This window comes from Saccharomycopsis crataegensis, assembly GCF_037102585.1.
Source record: "Saccharomycopsis crataegensis DNA, jcf7180000000072, whole genome shotgun sequence".
In the NCBI taxonomy this organism is placed as follows: Eukaryota; Fungi; Ascomycota; class Saccharomycetes; order Ascoideales; family Saccharomycopsidaceae; genus Saccharomycopsis; species Saccharomycopsis crataegensis.
The window spans coordinates 1028278-1050825 of NW_027043819.1; the positions used below are offsets into that span (position 1 = coordinate 1028278).

The 22548-nt window shown below is 36.4% G+C and overlaps 8 protein-coding genes across 8 annotated transcripts; 4 read left to right on the forward strand and 4 right to left on the reverse strand. All coding sequences in view use genetic code 12, as the record gives it.

The window, feature by feature from the left end:
- Positions 1 to 136: 136 nt before the first annotated feature.
- CPR3 (peptidylprolyl isomerase CPR3) lies at positions 137 to 691 on the forward strand (the record flags this gene model as incomplete). Its single annotated transcript, XM_064994034.1, has 1 exon — positions 137 to 691. One exon carries the CDS (start codon positions 137 to 139, stop codon positions 689 to 691), a length of 555 nt encoding a protein of 184 aa, XP_064850106.1.
- A 1621-nt stretch (positions 692 to 2312) lies between these two features.
- Positions 2313 to 2876, reverse strand: DASC09_004320 (uncharacterized protein; the record flags this gene model as incomplete). Its single annotated transcript, XM_064994035.1, has 1 exon — positions 2313 to 2876. The coding sequence occupies one exon, from the start codon at positions 2874 to 2876 to the stop codon at positions 2313 to 2315; it is 564 nt and encodes a 187-aa protein (XP_064850107.1).
- Positions 2877 to 3103: 227 nt separating this feature from the next.
- On the forward strand, positions 3104 to 6244 carry WAR1 (War1p; the record flags this gene model as incomplete). Its single annotated transcript, XM_064994036.1, has 1 exon — positions 3104 to 6244. The coding sequence occupies one exon, from the start codon at positions 3104 to 3106 to the stop codon at positions 6242 to 6244; it is 3141 nt and encodes a 1046-aa protein (XP_064850108.1).
- An 841-nt stretch (positions 6245 to 7085) lies between these two features.
- DASC09_004340 (uncharacterized protein) lies at positions 7086 to 7544 on the reverse strand (the record flags this gene model as incomplete). The annotated part of the gene is made up of 1 exon (XM_064994037.1): positions 7086 to 7544. One exon carries the CDS (start codon positions 7542 to 7544, stop codon positions 7086 to 7088), a length of 459 nt encoding a protein of 152 aa, XP_064850109.1.
- Positions 7545 to 8928: 1384 nt separating this feature from the next.
- DASC09_004350 (uncharacterized protein) lies at positions 8929 to 9108 on the reverse strand (the record flags this gene model as incomplete). Its single annotated transcript, XM_064994038.1, has 1 exon — positions 8929 to 9108. The coding sequence occupies one exon, from the start codon at positions 9106 to 9108 to the stop codon at positions 8929 to 8931; it is 180 nt and encodes a 59-aa protein (XP_064850110.1).
- Positions 9109 to 11596: 2488 nt separating this feature from the next.
- On the forward strand, positions 11597 to 13996 carry DASC09_004360 (uncharacterized protein; the record flags this gene model as incomplete). Its single annotated transcript, XM_064994039.1, has 1 exon — positions 11597 to 13996. The coding sequence occupies one exon, from the start codon at positions 11597 to 11599 to the stop codon at positions 13994 to 13996; it is 2400 nt and encodes a 799-aa protein (XP_064850111.1).
- A 1909-nt stretch (positions 13997 to 15905) lies between these two features.
- Positions 15906 to 20432, reverse strand: DASC09_004370 (uncharacterized protein; the record flags this gene model as incomplete). The annotated part of the gene is made up of 2 exons (XM_064994040.1): positions 15906 to 16342; positions 16415 to 20432. 2 exons carry the CDS (start codon positions 20430 to 20432, stop codon positions 15906 to 15908), a joined length of 4455 nt encoding a protein of 1484 aa, XP_064850112.1.
- Positions 20433 to 22083: 1651 nt separating this feature from the next.
- Positions 22084 to 22309, forward strand: DASC09_004380 (uncharacterized protein; the record flags this gene model as incomplete). Its single annotated transcript, XM_064994041.1, has 2 exons — positions 22084 to 22119; positions 22160 to 22309. 2 exons carry the CDS (start codon positions 22084 to 22086, stop codon positions 22307 to 22309), a joined length of 186 nt encoding a protein of 61 aa, XP_064850113.1.
- Positions 22310 to 22548: the final 239 nt, after the last annotated feature.

The following is a 22548-nucleotide window of genomic DNA, read 5'->3' on the forward strand; positions in this document are numbered from 1 at the left end:
ACAAGAGCTGACATAATTATTGACTGTGCTGACGTAATCGCAATTTTTCATTGAACTTTTGACGATTTTTCTTTGGTGAAATTTCCTCCGTAACAATCCTTTGGTGGATGGATCCACAGCACTCAACCATCACAAAATGTTCAAGCAACTCGCCCGTCAACAAGCCCGTTTCTTCTCCACTTCCCGTTCTGCTTTCGGTAAGAAGGTTTTCCTTACACCAAAGGTTGGTGAAACCGAATTGGCTCCAATCAAGATTGAATTGTTCGATGAAGTCGTTCCAAAGACCGCCGAAAACTTCAGAGCCTTGTGTACCGGTGAAAAAGGGTTTGGTTTTGCTGGCTCTCCATTCCACAGAATTATCCCAGACTTCATGATCCAAGGTGGTGACATTACCAGAGGTAATGGTACCGGCGGTAAATCTATCTATGGTGACAGATTTGCTGATGAAAACTTTGACATCAAACACGACAGAGCTGGTTTGTTGTCCATGGCCAACGCTGGTCCAAACACCAACGGTTCCCAATTCTTCATCACCACTGTCCCATGTCCATGGTTGGATGGCCGTCACACCGTTTTTGGCGTTGTTTATGAAAACTTTGAAAGTGTCAAGAAGTTGGAAGCCCTTGGGTCCCAATCCGGTAGACCAAGAGCTATGGTCACCGTTTCTGATGCTGGCGAAATCAAAGACTAAACCTTGATAAACAGCTTCTGTAAATATTTATATATTCGTTAATAATAAAGGTTCAAATGTTGAGCCTCACCGAAAAGGTCGCCCCATACCATAAGCTATGTAAACGAAATTCTAATCCTGGCTTCGCAGGCTAGTCAGAAAGAGGAGGCGTAATCACTGTTAAATTGAAATTGAGATTTTCATGAGAGTCCTCTAACTGGTTTTCTCAAGCTTGCTGTTGTCTATTCTGATCTTACAGTATATTCAACATAATGATACAGTGTAATTCAGCCTTTTTGTAAAGAGAACATGAAAGACGTATGAGTTTAAATTAATTATTATAATCAAATCAATTGATATTCAATATGAATGAAAATCATACTGCATTGTATACTACATTGTACCATGACCTAAAAAGAGTGCCAAAAAGTGACGATTAATGATTTCAGATCGAAACATTACAGATAGGAGAATATATTGAAAGTACTAAAATACAGAATGAAATTATAATTATCAAGTAATGTGGCATAGAGCTGCAAGTCATGAACTATGTGATTTTGAAAATCCTAGATGTCAATTATACGTCTGAATATCTCCATAACTTATGTGTGGGACATTTAAAATCCGAATATGTTATACATAAGGCTATGCACCCCAACAAGTTTTGCATGATATTACATTAAGAAAGTAGAGGCTTTTAAGAATGAAATTGAAGTTTACTAGACAGTCGCAGATTTCAATACCAAAAGCCCAAGCCATTAATGTTCTGAGAAGTTTGGGCCTTGCAAAAGCATTTTTATCATCCAATAGAAAATTCAGATTCTGGAGGCATTATTATACTGGGAAATGCTTGAAATAAAATAGAAAGCCATCTAAGCTTCGCCAGTTCAAAAAGTGTGAGAAAATTCCGTAACTTATTAAAAGCTAAGATTATTCACTATTATTTGACGCTATTATTCCGAAGGAGAAGAGTAAGAACGTCAGTTGCAACATCAGATAATTGAAGGCTTTAGAAAAAAGAGCTTTCAGAGAGAAGTGATCTGCCCTCATATTGGAACTGAAAAATATTAAGGGTAATTGATGAAGCCTTATTCTTGTTGTGCTTGTCATCTTTGTCTTCATTCTTTGTTCTGAGTCATAACTGAATATATGAAGCAACTTTTTTTTTGTATGGATCTTTGTCTTGAATCTATTTTGGAAGTCATAATATTTGCAGATGGATAAGTAATGGAATGGTTTTGTTTCCCAATTATCTGATAATCTTTGAAGCCTGGATATGAGCATCTACAAAAGTATAAGAAAAGCAAGAGAAAATAAGTCGAACCAAAACAGCAATGCATAGGGCTTCATTTTGCCCTTTCTGGAATAGCTCAGTTATTTTTTAGGTACCTGTCTCAGGCTATGAAAAGTTGGCAAAAAAACCAACTAGGCTCCAGTTCCCTTCTGACCTGGAACATTTAATAATATTGTACAATATCCTGATGATATAACACCAATAATGTCTAGAAATAGGATGAAGGAATATCGAACTTCAAGAGGAGCATGCTTCCGCTGAGCATAATTTCGCATATATGGGTGTTAAGCTCCGCACTACATAAAAGCGACCACAACTTATGTATATAATTACTACCCAATTTTTCTATTATTGAAGGCTTCCCACATTTTGCGGAATTTTAAGTGGTTTTGTGCATGGCGAAGGAATTTCTTTATCCTTCCAAACCTCATCACCATCTTTCAAATATCCCACTTGCCAGTATTTAGATTTTCCTTCATAATAGCTCTGCCATTTAAAAATCTCGCCCATGGCATATTCTTCATCGAGTCCTCGTAAATCACTGGTTAATTCATCGTTTTTTCCTATACAAGCCGTAGCCAACATCCTTGCAGATTCTTTACCGGCCATCATCAGGTATCTCCCCAAAGGAGCGGTGTAAAGTGATCGGCTGGCACTGACATCATATATCTTGTGATAAATCGCGATATATATTGGTAAGCCAGGGTCGGATCCATTATAGAGCATGAGCTCATCTATCGTGAGCTCTATTTGGCCTTTGGGAAAGGTGTTGTACTGGAATTTGTAGTACTGCGTGTCCAAATACCGGCCCTCATATCCCCAAGTGGTTGAAGAGGTGAACCACCACGAAAATACAGAATTCAAGAGCAAAAGACCCCCAAGGATCCTAAAAACGTCTATTACCGAGAACATTTAGCCTGGTCCTGTGATTGGTAGGGCTTGATTTTCTCTGCCTTAATATTAATGCTAAAATATCACAAAGTGGTTTTGACAGTGGCAATCTGCACCAAGAAAAAAAAATTACACGAAAAAGGAAAAAGAAAAAAAAAAAAAAATCATAAAGGAATCAAACATCTTGACAAGGAGATAGATATCACATACAGTCTTTTCAAAGGTTGTTTTAGCCTAATTATGCCACGATGAACCCTTCTAACCCGAGGAATCGTACCGTCGCCTGTGTATCTTGTCACAAGTCAAAAGTAAAATGTATTCAAGAAGACCCTGACAAGCCTTGTTTACGATGCCAGAAATCAGGCAAAGAATGTATCATTGATCCTAAGCAGCTCAAGAAACGTCAAAAGTTGAATGCTACTATCCCTCAATATGAAGAACAGATTAAGAAGTTGATGGAAGAGCTACGACAGAAGGATGAAGTGATCTCAAGTCTATCATATTCTAAAAATCGTACGGCCTTACACTTACCTCTGGAGACTGGTGATATCCAAGACAAATCATCTATTCCATCACCGCCAGATCTCAACAAAACTAATGCAGGTAAAACACTTATTTCTTCTATAATAAATACTCCTCTGCCCGATGAGGAAGTCTCGAATACATTGGAGAAGTCTGGAAATGCGGTGAACCTTTCAGCCGCTTCTTCTGTCACCTCAGCCGTTCGCGATGATTCTCAGATCAAGCCTAACAATACAACAGCCACAGCCAATATGCAGTCAGGACAAAGCATCAAACAAGCAAATAATCACTTTCTTCCCAATTTTTACCAACAACAGCAAGCACATGCTTCATACATCCTTAACTGTCAAACTCAGCAAAACTTGATCTCTGAACTTCGATCGATCAATTCCATCAACTTACAGAAATATTATAATGTTTCTTCTACATTCTCATCAATCGGTAAGCAACGTGAGGCGATTTTAAGAGTTGATTATTTGGCGGAAACCGATGTTATTGGTAAGGGGCTCTTGACGGCAGAGGAAGTGAGATCTAGATTGAATTTATACATGACACACATGTACTCTCGATTCTCAGTCGTGTCTATATTTGATGAGTCTAATAATGATAATAACAGTACTTCGCAGCTCACTGTTGACGAAAACTTTGATATTGAGGAATTCCGCAGGAAATCTCCATTTTTATTTATTGTTATCCTTGCGATTTCTTCAATTATTATCCCAAGCACACAAGTACATGTTAACCTTCAGTTGGTTATCAAAGCAACAGAGATTCTTAGTCATGAGGTTTTGATCGTTGGTAGTAAATCTATTGAGTTATTACAAAGTATGTTGTTGATGTGTATTTGGTACGACTCAGGTGAATTGTTTCAACATAGAAGGTATCATCTTGTGAACTCGCTTTGTGTTTCCATGGCCCAAGATCTTGGGTTGAGCGGAAAGCTTACCTATTACTTTTCAAAAATAGAAAATATTGTCAAGAGGGCCCCATTAAGTGATGTTTCCCAGTCTCTCCATAGTCGGAAATTAGCATTGACAGTTTATGTTACAAATTTGTCATTTTGCATGTTTTTGAAAAGAGAAAGTGCTCTGAAATGGACTTCATACTTAGAAGAATGCTATGAAATCTTGGTTCATACTGAGGAACAAAAACACAACAATTATAAGAAATTGGCGATTTTTGCCAAGATGCATAGTTGCTTTGAAAAAGTGTATCAAACTTTGCACCGCTCTGAATTTGATCCCTTCAATGTCAATGATGCAAGAAGCAGATACATTATTACTGATTTGTATAATTCTTTACTTCAAGTTAAGAGGCAAATTCCAGAAGATGATCATTGCTTTTTGATGTATTATTACTCAATTGAAGCTTACCTTTTCGAACCATCTTTGCATAGAGTGTTGCTTAGTGACAATAACGTTGGGAAAACTGCTAAACCAAATTCTGCCGATAAAGACAAAGATGACTCTGCTGATAGTAAAAACAACAACCAAATACAATTTTCAACACATATGATTGCTGCCATTGGGAACTGTGCCAATAGTTGCATTAAAGGAATCATGTGCTACAAGAAACTTACTTACGAACAAGTAGCATCTTTACCACTAATAGCACAGACAAGAATTTTCTATATTTGCGGGATGTTGATTAGATTAAGATATTTATCTTTGATGGGACCTAAGTTCTCCGAGTTGGCCATTTTGCCAGATACGCTTCTTACTAACATTCATGACTTTCTTGAGATAAACTATAATGTTAGTAAAAGCTATCCATACAATTATTTTCTACCCAAATCTCGCTTAGTTTTGATCTTAGCATTACAGACATATCTGACACAAGTCAAAGAAACCTTACAGAACAAGTATAATATCACTAGTGATAATATCAATGATTTTGATAATCAAAAACCGTATGACCCAGAAATTAACGATGAATTGATTGCTAACTCCCAAATGAATCCTTCGGATATTAGACCGTTAACACACGCTGCATTATGGTCGCCTCACAACCGCCGTATTGTGAACCATTATCAACAACCACCCCAAAAACCAGCCGCGGAACATGCAGGTGCTGAAAATTTACCAAATCCTTTCGAATTTAATAGATCATCTTCAGCATCTTATAATACTAACGCCGCGTTCCCTATATTGGGCAGCAATTCCAACTTGCCTAGGCAATCCCTCAGGGATATTTACAATGATCCAGTCTTCAATACAAATCCTGCATCTGCTACTATGCGGATTGTTGATTCCAATGCTACTAATCTGCCACAAACTGGAACACCTGTTGGGGGAATTGTTAGCACCGCCAATCCTGATGCTCATGCTCCGGTTATCAATGGCAGATTTGAAGGCTCGCTGGCTGATGGTGTTGTGCGCTCTCCAGTGGAAAGAGAAAACATGGGAACCGCCAGCGCCACTAATAACATAAATCTAATTGATTTCTTGTTTGATAATAGTGGGACGGCCAATAACGTTGGTATCAACCAGCCTACTGGAACAAATAATGGACTTGCTTCTACCGCTGCTGGGAAAAATAATGGGGATAACAAAGGAATGTTTGCAGCAGCAGCCCTGGTTAATGGAAATCCCTCAAATGTTCCTCTCAAACCCTCAATGGACATGCTCCTGACTACTTCCGATGCCTTGGCTAATTGTAACTTGGAAGGCAAGCCAGAATCCTATTCCTACTGGACTTTGAACGATAATATTTGGAATGACTTGCTCATGGGTGTTGACTTTGGGTCCAACGGAGCATTGGGCAATAATTTCTACGCTAATAGCTTTGGAAATTTCGGGACTATTAATGATAACAATACCAGCAATGATAGTAGTAATAACAATAATGGGAATGCTACTGGTATATAATGATTTTTTTTATTTTATTTTATTTATGTATATTTATGGGGGTCATTTTTTCTCAACTTTCCGATGTCTTGAGATTTTATTTCTGTTATTCTTCCTATTAATTCGCGTACTTCATTTTTGATAATATTCAGTGTATAAATATTCTTACTTGAGCCCCTTTGTTTGGTTTGTTTATTTGTTTCATTTATTTTTGGCTTGTTTTGCATTTTGAAGCATAGTGCGTATTTTAAATATAAAATCAGTATTCCTTTTTTTGCAATAGTATGAGCCTCAAAATTCCATGAGATCTTATTGCGGTATAACGAATTACTAAATATATTCCAACTTCCTTTACATAAGCTACGTAACTGAACTACGGTTACAAGTAATAGCAAGTATGTATTTTTATAACTCGCTCTTAAAGTAGCCGGATGACGAGAATTTGATGCATTTATTACTTTGATATATTCTTGGTAGTTCCCGAGTACGGTTGGACATTTTCAAATTATTGGGCGTGGTATATAAACAAACAAATCGCTCTTCCTTCTGTTATTACATTATTTCTTCGGCTCCTATTCTATTGTTTAAATTGTCATTTTTGCCGGCAATGACGTTTTTTCTATTTTTGTTTGATAGATAGTTCGTCTTAAATATATTAATGAAAGATAATTATTATAGTATATATTGATCAACAAAAATAAGGAAAGGAATAATTATTGGACGCTATGTAGTTCAGTGGTCTGAAGCAAAATCATTATCCATTCGTTAACAGACGTTGTTAACTGATTTGGGGGTGGTTGAGCCCATGAATACTCAAATTTAGGAATTTCCTTCTAGGATTCCACAATTAATGTATCTGTAATCACGTTGAGAATTGAATAAAATCATCATCAGTCTCATAGTCTTCTGTAGGCTGATGGCTTCCTTTTTTAGAGCCAGATGAAGTGTTGGAGAAGAGATAAGCACAGATAATTATGAAAATAACCACTGCAAGTAAATACGCTCCCAGTTTGATCTTCTTTTCTATTGTCATTGGTTTTTGTGGCTCTTTCATAATAATTTGGTAAATGGCACTTCTTGTGATACTGTTTGAAATTCTATCGAGCTCATTTCCCCAAACCATAGGATCCTCCTCTTGGATACCAAAGGGCCCCATATTTCTAGCGATTCTCGGACTCGAGCGATAAGCTGGAGGAGGCGCCGTAACTTGTACATATTCTGGAGGAGAAGTTGAATGAGATGAATTAGAATCAAATTCAGTGGAAGGTAACTGATTGGAAGTGGCAGTACTAGAGTAGCTGGGTGGTTTATCTACTGGCATGGTTGGCAACCTCTTGATTTTTTCGAAAGAAAAATAAAGCAAATTGTTTGGTTTATGCTCTTATAGGAAAAGAATATATGATTCATTTAGTAAATAATAAAAGCAAACTTGCTGCTACTGCTACATTGGTGGTGTATTTACCTTCTTTTCCTGCCAGAAAGCATGATATGTGGGTATGATAAAATTCCTGAGTTTTGCGTAGCAAGAAATTTTAATTTTCAGAACGACAGTATTTTTATCCTCATGAAATGATGTCTCAGAAATATTTTAATGGAATACTATGTCCTTTATTTATTAATGTGGTCAAACAACATTGAATTGAAAATCAAAGGAAAGCGTAGAATGCCAATATCAAAATTTATTTTGTTCGTAAGATTTACAGTCTTTTGAACCTAACATAAGTTAGCTACGGCCTTTATTGAACAGCAACAGTCAAAGTATGATTGAAAAAACGATATATGAAGGTTTTGTCTATCCATTTTGACTTCCCATACTTTATATTGATGTAGCGTTATGAGGTTTTCAATAAAGGTGTCGTCGAGGATTCCCGAAAAAGCCAACAACCACGCATATGCGTGATGCGCATGTGCATAATAACCATAACCATATTCACTGCACTGCATATTTCGGAAACGGATTTCAAAATGCTTATTAAAATTATTTTGATAATAATACGATCAGGAAATCTTCGCGATCCCTCGGAAATAATTAGTGATTTAGCTGAATTAAGGAAGAAGGGTTGTTTCTGATATGTATAGGAATTCTTGCTTGACTTTGATTTCTCTTTCTTTTTTGAAGAGATCAATCGCAACACGATATTACAAGGGGTAGGTATTTCTGATTACTGTTTCTTCAAGAGAATGAATTAAATCTTTGAAAGATTTTATTTAATAGACAGGAAAATGAATATAGATAATAAAAAAGCAAATAATGTGTAGATAGAACAAAGAGAACACAAAAAAAAAACATAAGCGTAACACAGTCCAGCAGCACAGAAAAAAAAAAAAAAAACTGGAAAATAACAGGAACCCACCATAAAATAAATATGTGAAGAAAGCAAAATATGCTAAACCCAAATATGGATTATTTGAAAAGACCAGACGGCTTTGATCTTTTAATCAACTCTGGTTAGCGTGGAAAATAAACCATACATTTTGATTTGATCGCAACATGTAACTTTGTCACTATTACTCGAATAGAGATTTTGAATTAGAAAAATAACAACAATAATAATATAGAAAATCCGAGAACTGAAAGTGGGAAGGAAAGAATGAAGATCCTTCGGAAAAGCATGTTTGTATGCTAACAATCCTAAGAGTGAGGAATATGGATTAAATAAGCTAAACGAAAAGGGCCAAAGTTGGTGACTGCACATCCTTTTTCTTTAACTTTGAACTGCTTCCACTGACAACTCTGTGCCAGTAACTGGAATCTTCTGTTTTCCATTTCTTTTGGTTACTTTACTATGAAGGGTTTGTGGCTTATTGCAGGCATCGTTGACACTGGCAATTTTTCTGATATTGCTGTCTTCGTGCTTGAAGTAGAGGTAGTTGTGAAGAGCCATTGTGGGATAAATAGTGATATTATAGTAAGATAATGAGCAACAGAAAGGAAATGATGAAACAAAATACGGAACCAAATTTTTTGCAAAACCAAGAGAGAATAGACATTTACTTTTATAGTCGAGGGATTTTTTTTTTTTATATTATTTTAAAATTAAATTAAATTTTGCTTGGTCGTGTCATCGCGTTAGTGGATGTTGCAGCGAATGTCGAGGATACGATCTTGTGGTGTGATTTTTTTTGGACCCAAAATTTTTCTGTCGATGGAATACGAGTCAGAAACTGGCAACGGCAGATCGCAAAATAACTAAAAACAACAAGAAAAATAAGCGAAAAATGCCGGGATTGTGCGTACAAAGTCTATTCTCTTTCATATTCTGTATAATGCTGGTGGCAATATAGTGAAAGCATTTGAACATAGGTTGACCACTACTTTGCAGTAATATGGCTGTCAACCACGGTGTTTTATTGTGTTGATGTGGAGGGAATTGGCACGGAGTTTCTAGAAATCAGCCAATTTTCGGTGTGGTGTGATTTTTACCGTCGCGCGCCTGCCTCTCATGCGCCCTTATGCGGCCCATGGCACACTCACCCCACTTCACCCCCCGGGGTTGATGATTTTACTCGTCGACATGTTGGTTATCGCTAGCCATCAAGCACAAATCACTAATTTGTCATCAGAAGAATCAGCAGATATCACACAGCACATATTATTAACGTTGACCCAATCTAGTGTTTCTTTTTTTTTTTTTTTGTTTCTTTACTTTCTGCAACTACGCACTAAATAAATTACATCTGCCCATAACTGATTGAAGATCGTATAGTGTTAGTGTGTGTGTTTGATTTCATGTTTTAGATGCTAGATACTCGGATATTGACTAGACACGAATCCAATGAATTTGTTTCAAGCATAAATGAGCAGCTACTGAGTCGTAAAAATGGGCTCCTATCTCAATATCGCCAGATATGAGCTCGCGAGTTGTACAATAATGTATGGCACTTTGGCGAATCGTACAATAGTATCATCAATAAAATAATCTGTACTCTGTTTCGCAAAATAATAAATAGAACTTAGATTCATGATATCGCCACTATTTATTGGTATCAGAAAATCTAGCAAGAAAATTGCGAAAAATCCTTAAATGAAGCAGGTATTGACCCATTATCTTTTTTAGTGATAGACAGAAACAAAAGACCCAACCTGAGTCAAGAAGAAAATACTAGGGGCTTGTTCAATTATTTAGAACTTCTATTAACCGATGTCCACAATTATAATTGATATAGCTACTCATATGATGAGCCAGTGAGGAGAGTAATCTTCTGGTATTGGTTTTTTCGCAACAGAAAAGACTGGAAATCTTTATATGCTCCATCAGGAGAATCAGTGGTTTTGATCATTGATTCCAGCATAGAAGGAGTGGTTTCCAGGGGCTGGCCAGTCTTTTTTATCTTTTGAAGATTTAAAGATTCGGTGGGATCTTTTCTGTTATTTATTTATCCTGGAGCATAATTTTAAGATGAATGGCTGCTTGGTAAAGAAGTAGATAGTCGTGAAGATATTAGCAGGGTCTGTTGAGCAAAAAATGGTTTCAAGATTCTATTACACACGTTTAACTAGAAGGTTGTGCAGATTTACCAAAACAATCACGTAACTATCAACGTGTCATTTCATCTTTCTTGAGCTTATTGTCCCTTTTACAGTAATATGTTTACACTCAAAGTTCCAAAACCCCCGCTATCAGTGCCACCTATGTGGGCATATATCACAGTAATAAAAGAGTTATATATTAGTGTAGAGATGAGATCCCCAGTGTACGGGTTTCACGCAGGCCATTTGCACCAAAGTGAAAGAAATTGTGTAGTAGATATTACAAACGTCAATAGGCCAGTGTTTATACCGGAACTAATATAACTACTGGCATTATACATTCATTATTTTGCATCAAAAATATAATTATACACTTTATCAGTGAAAAGTTATGGGGCACTTTTTTGTTTTTTGTTTTTGTGATTTCTAACATGCAGCTTTTTGTGATTTCTAACATGCAGCTTTTTGTTTACACATGCCGATGATGACTTTATGTCTGTGACATTTGCTGCTTTGTTACACAAAAATAAGCGGAGAGTAACACATAACCATAACTGGTTTCAAAGTGGTTCACAAAAATCTCTTACTCTAAAAATCCCTTCTATCAAACCAAAATTACTTTCAACCTACACCACCACCAAAATCTTCAGATTTTTAGTGATCATATTAAAAACATTTACTTCATCATTGGTAAGTTATTATTCGAAGACTTTGTCACATTCTTTTTGATGATCTATCTCTCCCTAATCAGTCACTCCTTTGGAAGGGTAGATCGCACAGAACCAAGATCAACAGAAAACTAACAGTCCCATTAGAATATGACACCACCACAACCAGAGATCAATACCTCTATTTCCCCAGAGATGCCACAATATAACAGAATGGCTTCTTTCTTCAGAAGGATGTCCATCAATATTTTCGGTTTCTTCAAATATACTTCCAAAAATGTTGCTGCTGCTGATGTTGCTGAAGATGAGCTATCATTTTCTGAAACTGCCACAGTTGAATATACTCCAATTAACCCTAAACCAGTTACCAATCCTCCTTCCACAAATTTGCCAAACCAACGTGTACCAGCTGAGCACTCTTCATATGAAATTTTGTCAGTACTGCAGACATCTTCATTTGACCTTTCGCCAATATTGGCCTCGTCCATTGAACCTTTGTCGCATGCTGACTTACCTGAGGAGAATACTAACCTATCCCCATTGACAATAAACACGGTTGTGTTTGAGTCCGTGAATGCACACCGTGAAGAGGAGAGGATCAAGAATGATATCGGGAAAAGTAAGCCCAATTTTTTGGAAGTTGCTTTGAAACAGGAAAGTCGTGAAGACAGAAAAGTAAGAAAACAGGCGGAGAGAAAGAGAACAGAAGAATTGAGAATGCAGAAAAGAGAAGAAAAGCTGAGAAAAAAAATAGAGAAGCAAGAGTTGAAAATTCAGAAGAGAGAAGAAAAGTTGCGGAAAAAAGAACAAAAAAAACAATTGAAAATCCAGAAAAGGGAAGAAAAGTTGAGAGAGAAAAAAGCCAAACAAGAGCTCAAAAGGAAACAAAAGGAAGAGAGATTACAGGAAAAAGAAGCCAGAAAGCAAAGAAAATTACAACAGGTAAAGAGGGACGACATCGGTAGCAACAGTGAGGATACCAATATTGGCAAGGCAAAAGAAGACCCTGTCAAAAATTTGAGATTCGGAAATAAACTTGCAGGAAATTGTGATAAAATCGTTGACAAAATTGAAGTATCTAGAAATCATTTGGTACAAAAAGTTGGAAAGATTTCACAGAGATTCGGATCATGCCAAATTCCAATTGCTGCTACCAAAAGGCCAAATAAGGAAAAATCAAAAACCTCGTTGTCTGCAGCGAGCCGTTACTTGAAAGTCCCTGCGCACTACCAAATCTTGCACTCCTCCAAAACGTCCGCAAGAGTGCCAATAAAGTCTCAGCCACAAAATCAAAGTTCCGCTGGCACCAAAAAAGGAGCTAAAAACTCACAACTTGTTAGAAGTGGCAATGATAGTAACACAGGTCAGGGTTCCAAGTTGAAAAAATTCGATAAAGTGCTCAAAATTTTGAAGAAGCCAGTGAAAGAAGAAGCGCAAGGTTCGGCATTGAAACATGATCCTATTACAGAAGCGCAAAATGAACAATTTGATTTCTATGTTCGTTTTTGCCAAAAGCTCTGGAACGATGCCAGCTTATCCCACAAGACGATGCAGAATGACTTAGCTCCTGCCTTCATACAATCTAAACTTGAATTGATGATTGCTTTACAGAACACTCTTTTTGGAAAGGAGCATGAAATTGTCTTGGTTTCTCCAAAGCCAGCTGCCACTATTAACGAACAGGTCACTTCAAACAAGAGTATGGCCGTTATCAGCACTGCTCAATCATCATCTGATAACGTTGTCAGTCAAAAGAGCAGCATTACCACTATTAGTACCACCAGATCCTTAGTTGACGAAATGCTTACCCCGAAAAGCAGTTTTACCACCATTATTACCACCGAACCCTCCACTGATAACATTAGCATGTCAAATATTACTCAAAATACCATCTCCAATGCTGAACTCACCAAGAATTCAGGGGAGGACTTGAACAATAATCTTGATTTAGAAAGTGCCCCAGTGGTTGTGGATGTTACCTGTGCTACTAAACTAGCTCATGGTAGTTTTGCTGCTCGTGATGATCATAATGCTGCCAAAACCACATTCCCAAAAGTTAGAGCTGCACCAGAGAGTTTGAATGGGAGTATCAATATTGAGCCTTCTTTAATTGAGAAATCCAGAGTTATTAATAGTAATAAATTATACTCTTATTGTGGTCCTGATAAAGATCACTATAGTATTGCGAATAATAAAGTTTCCAAAGCTAATTATCTGACAGTCAAAGCTGCTCCGAAATCTTTGAACCCTGTCGATTGTATTGCCCAAGTTGAGCCTCCTTTTTTGAATGAAACTTCTGAGGTGCTCAATTATACTCATTTGTGCTCTAAGTCAGACCATATTTGTGAGGAATGTATTGATAGTAGCTCCGTTTATGATTTTACCTCGGACTCTGGTGATTTCGATGGTTCGCCAAATCATGGGAGTGTTGCCACTCCTCTTGCCGCCACCGCTTCTCCTATAAATCCACCCATCATTAATTCTTTCTCAGCTTCAGCATATTCAGAAATCAAAATTGGCAGGATGAACAAAGTACAACAACAGTATGTTGATATCCTTGAAAAAGTAGTGGAACAAATTGGACAGGATGAAAGAACTGACTCAGTATGCAAGCGGAAAGATAAAGAGGAGTAAACCACATTGTGGGGTTGGTTCATCAATGAGCAAATCTATCAGTTTCAAGGCTGCAATGCATGCCCAACACATGAACTTGAATGGTGGTCTAAAATTTTCCTATTGCTATCTCTATTCTTTTTTCCTTCATAGTTAGACTTTTTTTTATAACTTTTTTCATTTACACTTATCATTTGCTATTTTTTTTTTAATCCTTTCTGAATTAACGACTAAAATCTATTCGCAATCAAGCCATAAATAGTAGTTATAATCTGCTTCGTTATTTTTGACAATAGATTTATGAAGAATTGAACACGAATAATAAGCTTCTAACAGAAACCAATGGGAATTAGTAATCAGCTCTGTCAGTTGGTAGTAGATCAAATAATTTGGATGGCGGTACACCACTTTTTTCAACCACTTCTTAAACAGCGATGGGTATTGATTGGTCATGAAAAATTGCACCTTTCAAATGTGAATTGAATTGTGTGTTACACAGGGCTTCGACTATCAAAAGTCCATACATGTATCATGGGAGTCCACCTGGTATCTCTAATTTTGTAATGCTTCGCACATTCTGATGCTTTTTGTAAACAAGGTGATTCCATTGAAGCTTTCCAATTCATCTCCTAGAATCTAGCACCTTTAAGCTAGTGCCTTTTAATCTTATACCTCTAGAGAAACTCAACATTTTATGGGATTGTCTCCTGGATTGTAATTTTCCCTGCTTACCAAGCGATTCCTTTCAAGCTATGACCTCCTAGATTCAAATGTTACTTACCAAAAAAACCCATAAGTTTCAATAACTTGTTAGACATATACCACATCTGCGGTACTTGTTTTCCAAACAAACATATACCAGTGCAATGAGCATTATTCCCCTCCAAATTTATTATATATCCCTTATCCCCCACCAAAATACCCTCCCCTGCTGCCCCAGCAAAGCTCTTATACGTGCGCCCGGAAATTTCTTTTTTTTTGGCTATCATTTATTTCCATTTATCCCCATATATCTCAGCATTCTTTTCTCATAATTACTTCTCAATCTTTATTATTATAATTTGAATACATAAAAAAGCATCACAGTCTTTAATAATAATTCGGTGATTTTACTGAAGTCCTTCTTTCAGGAAATATCCTTCATGATAAATAATCCCTGTTTTTCTTCAAGTATCTCTATGTTCTCTTTGTGTTATATTATGTCAGTCTGTCCATAGTGCACACTTCTCCATATGTCTCAATAGCCATGGACATATAAAATCAAATACTCCCACTACCTTTGTAGCGTTTGATGATTATTACCTACTACTATACTATGTAGACATACAATATTTATAAGCTGATATTTAGTAGTATGTCCAAGACAGTCATGTGCCCTAAAGCAATTAGCACCTCCAATCAAGCTATTACTGAACCAGCTCCAACTACAACTCACCACGAATCCAACAATAACAGTGGGTATGCCACTAACAGGGGGTTCAAAGATCTCAAAGATATGGTCTCCAGGATTTTGACCATGTTGAAATGCACTATGCCTACCCATAATAACCATCCATTAACAGAGCCAGACCAACAGTACCACCAGTGGGATAGTCACCACAGATTCCCAAGCGATCATTGAATTCTTTAATCATTGTTAAGTTTCTAATAAATTTCTTGTGTCAAGAATTAAACATAGGTGTTGTATGAAGAAGTATTTATTAAAGGGTTCAAATGAAAAGTATGTTTAATTGAATATGAAAAATTCTATTTAATTGAATGAAAAGTATGTTTAATTGAATATGAAAAATTCTATTTAATTGAATGAAAAATATTTTGTGTAATTGATGTGAAATAGTTAGATGATAGTGATAGGGTGATTGGAACTTTAACTGAATCTTTTCTCATATTTGAAGAATTATTATACCTAGTAGCATTTTGAACTAAAATATTATTTCTTTGATACTTTTTGGAATTTAGATATTATGGATTTGATGTCGATAGTTGATCCCTTTCTAACTCTAAAGAACCAAAAGCATGATACCATAGCAAAAAGGTTAAAAGAAATATAAACCCACATAAATCCGAAGTTTCTCCACAAATAAGAGCTCTTGATATCGACTGTAGCTAGATATTGATCACCAACACTGTATTGACAGTACTCACAGTTTGAAGTGGCAGATGGATTGTTGATATAGCCACCAGAAACTTTTGTGAAATGATCAAGATAAGCACCGCAAATTTCACCATTTGGAGGCTGGACCGTGATAAACTCGGATTTTTTACACCTAATCTTCAATTTATGGAGTGATAAGATCATAAAAGCTTGGATAAAGTATGTGTAGGGGGAAGTCTTCCACATGAATGTCCAGAAACCAGGCATTAAACCTAAGGAAAAAGTTAGTAAACGGGCCTAAAAATTTCAATCAATAATCAAAAACAATAGTCAAGTATACATACTTGGTGGTTGAACAACACCACAAAATGCAATCATAAATGCAAAGAATAGGGAGACCAAGACGGCAGCTGCAGGCAAATTTGGAGACATATAAACAATCCACAACCCAAAAGAGACGAAATATAATTGGAACATGATACAGTAAAACAAATAATAAGAACCAACAGTATATGAGTCATAATTCCTGTGAGCTGGATAATAAAAGGAAATAAAGAAAATTGTCGAGAAAAGCAAATGATATGGTAACTCATTAATGAATTGTGCAAATAATAAAGCGGACCAGTGATATGTGTTGGATTTAGACTCTCTAACTTCATATACTTCTCTAGATTCTAGAGCACGAGCTTGGATTTGATGAATTAATGGTGCAGAAATAATGACAGACATAAACATAGAAAACATAACATTTTGCATCCCAACTATAGAATTACCTGCATCCCAGTAAGTGAAACCGATGAGCAATCCAGCAAGAATCATTAACATCATTTTGGATATGAGATAAGTAGGGTCCCTCCAAAATTGTGTTCCTACTCTCCGAGTAACTAACAAAAGTTGATAGTAATAAGGAGTAATAAAAGTCTTCTTCATTTCTGGATTTTCTTCCGAATGGTTAATACTAGAATCTTTGATCAATTGGGTAATTTCAGCAGTCACAGAAGCACATTCCTCAGATCCAAGCCAGACATCACCCCAGTTTTGATTGGAGGAGGCAGTAGCACCAGCACCAATGGCTTCAAGAATATACTCGGCAGGGTTTTCCTCATTGAGACACTTTCTCGCACCATGTTTTTCAAAATAATTCAACAATATCTTAGAGTGCTCACCGATGTCACCAAAATAAACAGTATGGCCCCCCTTTCTCAATAATAGCAATCTATCAAATTCTTCAAATAACACCGCAGAAGGTTGATGAATAGTACACAATATAGCTTGTCCAGCATTAGCCAAATCACGCATCAATTTAACAATGGACCAAGAAGATTGGGAATCTAATCCAGAGGTCGGCTCATCCAAGAAAAGGAGTAAAGATGGCTTGGCAACTAATTCCACACCAATAGATAATTTCTTTCTTTGCTCAACATTTAAACCGAAACCTGGTTGACCAACAACAGCATCAGAATAGGATTCCATGCTCAAGATGTCAATAATCTGCTCAACATATTCATATTTTTCGGCTTCCGGGACACTTCTGCTTCTTCTAAGATTAGCAGCAAATCTAAGGGACTCTCTGACAGTCAATTCCGAAAAATGTACATCTTGTTGTTGTACGTATCCAGTTTTTCTCTTAAAGGAAGAGTCCAATGGTCTTCCATTAACCAACATATCACCCGTGATAACACCAGTATCAATTCTTTGGGACAAAGTATTCAACAAAGTGGTTTTACCAGCACCAGATTCACCCATCAAAGCAGTAAGGGTACCTGGTTTAACATACCCCTGGACATCATTCAATAACCTTCTAACCTCCCCGGTTTTCAAAGTAACATCATAATCCACATGTTGCCACAAAAAGAGATCTTTTGAGCCTAAGCCTTCAAATACCTTGTTCGTAGTTTCTTTTTGCTTTTCAATATCAGTTGACACAGAGGCATACTCCAATTCAGGCTTTTCAGGGTCTGTAGCACTTTGACGTTGTGCAGCTAATATCTTGCGTGTTTCTTTAGTTTTTTTGAAAATTAAAACATCAAAACCGGCTGAGTCAGCAGTCATGATTTCAGAAGCAATCCCAGAAACGGCAAGGAAAAAAATCAACATGCTTAATAAAATACCGAAGTTCGGCCATAAATGCATAAAGGAAAAATCAAAAGCAGCCTTTATGTATTTATCACCATGGACAAAGATGGAACCAGGAACTGAACCGACAGAGACACAAGCCTGGTTAGCGACAGAAACACCTTCATAACCTGAACCAGATGGAACTATCTTTGAACAAGTCATATTAACATGATGAAATTCGTTGACCATAATTGACTCAAAACCATAACGAATAGGATTCAACCAGTTAATCCATTTAAACCAGGGATGCATGGATGGGAGCTGGATCATGAAACATGAGTAACAAATAGCTGCAAGAGTGAGAAGACCACATATGGAATTAGCAATTGAAAGTGCTGGAGAGAATATAGCAATCATTTGGAAAAAAGCATTCATAGAAAATGAAGACAAAATGACAAACAAGAAGTTGACAAAAAAGTTACCTGCATCACGTTTAAGATGGGCCAAAAAAAAGTTGATTATGATAAAAGGAACTATGCCAAGCATTTTGAACATAGCGTCAACAATAAAGGAAGCAAAGAATTCAGTGGAAGGATGGCAGAATGAATAAGCTTTTTGTTTAAGAAGGATGGGACGTTTTTGGAAGCTATTGGAAACTGAAGCAAGACCAGCCAAAGAATAATATAAGATACAAAAAAACAAATTGCCTCCTCTTGAGAAAGCTCCGGAGGTAGTATTTGGAATATTATAATAAAGGGAACCTGTGATCAAAGCCTGGATTATATCGGAGATGATTTGAGTAGATAAATAGGATAAATCACCAAGGGCAACTTGATAAGCTCTAACAAAGTTAAGTCTTAACTGTTCAGCGTAACTGACAGTGAAGGTTGAATGTACCCGACTCTTTTCAATTTTAGAAGATTCAAAGAAAAGATCTTCGGTATCACTACCAGCAAACAGCTTCTCATTTTGGGCAATTTCTTCACTCAATTTTTGGAATTGTGGAGACTTATGCCAATAATTTTCAAACTCCACAGCATTTCTTGGGACCTTGTTTTCATATCCAGGCTTGGTTGTTCTGCCAAGTGGGTCAGTGATTGCAGTCAAGAATTCGGGGGTGGCCTGGCGTTGTGGACATTCGTAACCCATGTTTTCAAAATATGGCTTCGCATCGTGGATTGGCCCAAAGAAAATCTGCCTTCCTTCATAAAGAATCAAGACTTTATCGAATTTTTCATAAATGTTTTCGGAGGCCTGATAAATTGTGACAAAATTGGTTGCATCTAAAAGATTGGCAAGGACTCTGATGGCAGATGCGTATTCCAAGGCTGTGGAAGCATCCAAACCTCTGGTAGCATTATCCCAGCAGTAAACTTTGGCATCGGCAGCTAAGGCTTCAGCGATAGAAACTCTTTTTCTCTCACCACCAGAAACACCACGTACAAAATCATTCCCAACTTTGGTATTATAAGTATGTCTTAATCCAAAGATAGTGGCCAACATGTCAGTCTTGAAATCCACATATTGCTTCACTGTCGCGTTGTCAGTAACCGCATTCACTCTGGTATTTGGAACTTTACAACCAATAGCAAAGCGCAAAGTCTGCTGGACTGTCAAGTGTGGAAAGTGAACATCCAATTCTGGGTTATAAATAAGATCGTTCTTATGATGTTTCAACATGTGATCTTGAGTAACACCATCGAAGGTGATAGACCCCTCGGTACCCTCATATTGATCAAGACCTTCTCCTGAAATGGATTTAAGTAAGGAAGAGCAACCAGCACCCGGTCTGCCAAGGACAAGACACATTTCACCGGCCTTCACAACAGCATTCACTCTGTTTACTATCCTTCTAAATGGCTTTTCAGCTCTAGAGTGTAATCCTGAGATAATTTTACTAGGGATGTTCAAAGTTGAGCCAAAGGTAGGAGCGAAAGTTGCAGATCTATCGACACCAATTATAGCGGCATCATGTAAAAGCACGCCGGTTGATCTAAGTTTGACATTTCCTCTGTCAGAGTTTTTCAAATGGCCTTTGAGAAGTTGTGCAAGGTCAAAATCATCAGGGTCAATAGTAAAAGTGTCTCTGGTAGTGACATTGGATAATTGTACTGAAAGAGTTTCTAAACGATGAAGGACGTTGTTTGGGTCATTCTGGTCAACATTAGAAGCAATTCTGGAGACTATTTCAATTTCATCGCTTGTATGATTAGCTTCATGTCCCGAACCTGGGTTAAACGACTGGATATCAGAGTTTGAATCTGAGATAGTATCGTCTATAATAGACTTTTTTATGTCATCCATTTTTTAAATGATCAAAAGCCTAGAGAACTTGAAGTAATATAATTTTCATATAAAAGCCATTATTCTGTTGATAGGGGAGCAGAAAGGCCACTTATATATTAGCTACAAATTATGTTGACATAAACAGGCCTTAGGTTATATCCCGTGTTAGATTTATACCAAAGGAAAATAAAAACCGAATAATTAAATTGTTTCGAGTTATCAATTGTTAAATCCCGCAGAAAAACTTGTATCATCAACGTTATTATTTCTTAAAACCCGCAAAAAAATCTTTATTATAAACAAATACTAATAATTACGTAAAAGTGATGTTGGCAAATTTTCTTTAAGTCCGTGCTACAAGTATCTTTTAAATCCGAGGTACATAAAAATAGGGATAAAGATTGTAGCATCTAGTTGAACAATAAACGCTAGGGTGTTAAATTTCAAAATTTTTTGAGAAAATTAGGTTAGGGAAGCCAGCGTTTCCTCTTTTTTTAAATTACTATGGGTGGATACATTTAGGCTTCTAATGCGTAATAAATACACACCAAACATTTTTTGTTGCTTATTAACCATTAGTAAACAGACTCAATGCTGAAAGGCCTTTTCGAAATAACAACATTTTCAAAATACTTTTCTTCGGTAAATTATTGAGTTTAAGGCCACCATAAGAAAATCAAAGAGCAATAAATTTTTAGGAATCTATAATATCTTGAGTATTTGAAATGACTATTCTTATTAGAATATTATATACTTAATGAAAGTGGAAATATTGATTATTTTATAAATAGTAGTTCTTGGATCAAAACAATTGAAGTAGAGATAAGAAATGGGGGGATAACTCAAAGATAGGAGTGTATTGATAGAATAATAGAAGTCTAAGATAAGATAAATAAGTAAGAGCTAAAGCAAGAGGAGAAAATAGAGAAAATAAATTATTAGATAATATTGGAATTCAAATATTACCAATACTATATTACAAGATCTGACTTTCTCAACTATCATACATTTTCTCAACCACCATAATAATGCACCACATTATTCTCAAGATATCCAAGATTAGATATTAAGCACTAATTTTCCTTAAAACATCTTAAAATACTCTAAATATGGCAATAGTAGTATTACATTTTCTTTCTGAAATTATATTTTTTCAAAATATACACATCACTATATCACCTTCATCACACACATCTTAACCAAAATAGTTACCTATTTATTTTGTAAAATAAATACCATTGTAATGGTATAGACGGGGCAGCTAATCAAAACCGTCAGGTTGGTATACACATATGAGAGACTACCTACCACGTGTGTGGTATATACATTTTTATGAATTAAACCCCTGGTGATGGTACATGAAGTTCTGCTTATACGCGCGGTGTGTACCTTGTTCTGATGATTGACCAACTGACGATATTTGTTTTTCAAAGGCCTTCTATTGAATGAAGCATTTCTCGTTACAATTTGGCTTTATTTTACAGACACATGCTTCACTTTATTCCAGGAGGTACATTGGCTATCGCATCTGGCTGTGCGGAAAACTCGGGTATCATCCTTGCAGTCCCAATGACATCATGAGATTAGATAAGGCCTCAATAATAGGTCCCCAAATGATGGCACAATGCAAAATCATTAAGGATGACAGAATGCAAAAGCCTTAAGAATAATGGACTGTGAAAAAAAAAAAAATAGAGGCAAATATGTGTTTATTTTTTTTTAAAATCATTAAATAAAAATATAAGCTTATCAGTAAGTCTGTAAAATCCCCAATTTATAACGATTTATCATACCCAATCATGGATATCAAAAGCTCATACGATCGAACCTATTACTTGGCTAGTAACCAAGTGAAAGAAAAAGAAAAAGCAGTATCCAAGCTTTCAGCTATTTGATTTCCAAGGAGACTCTGAGTCGTATCTGAAGAATTTATTGATGACTTAACAACATTGACTCAGACAGCTGATCCGATCCATATTATGATAATAGTACAATGCCTCATATTAGCGCAGTATGTGTATATATTAATTTTGGTATAATAAGCAAATGTTTATACTTGAAAAAAAAACAAAAAACAACAACCTCGAAACAACAACTTACCGCATAAATGGCAATAATGGATATAAGAAATTGA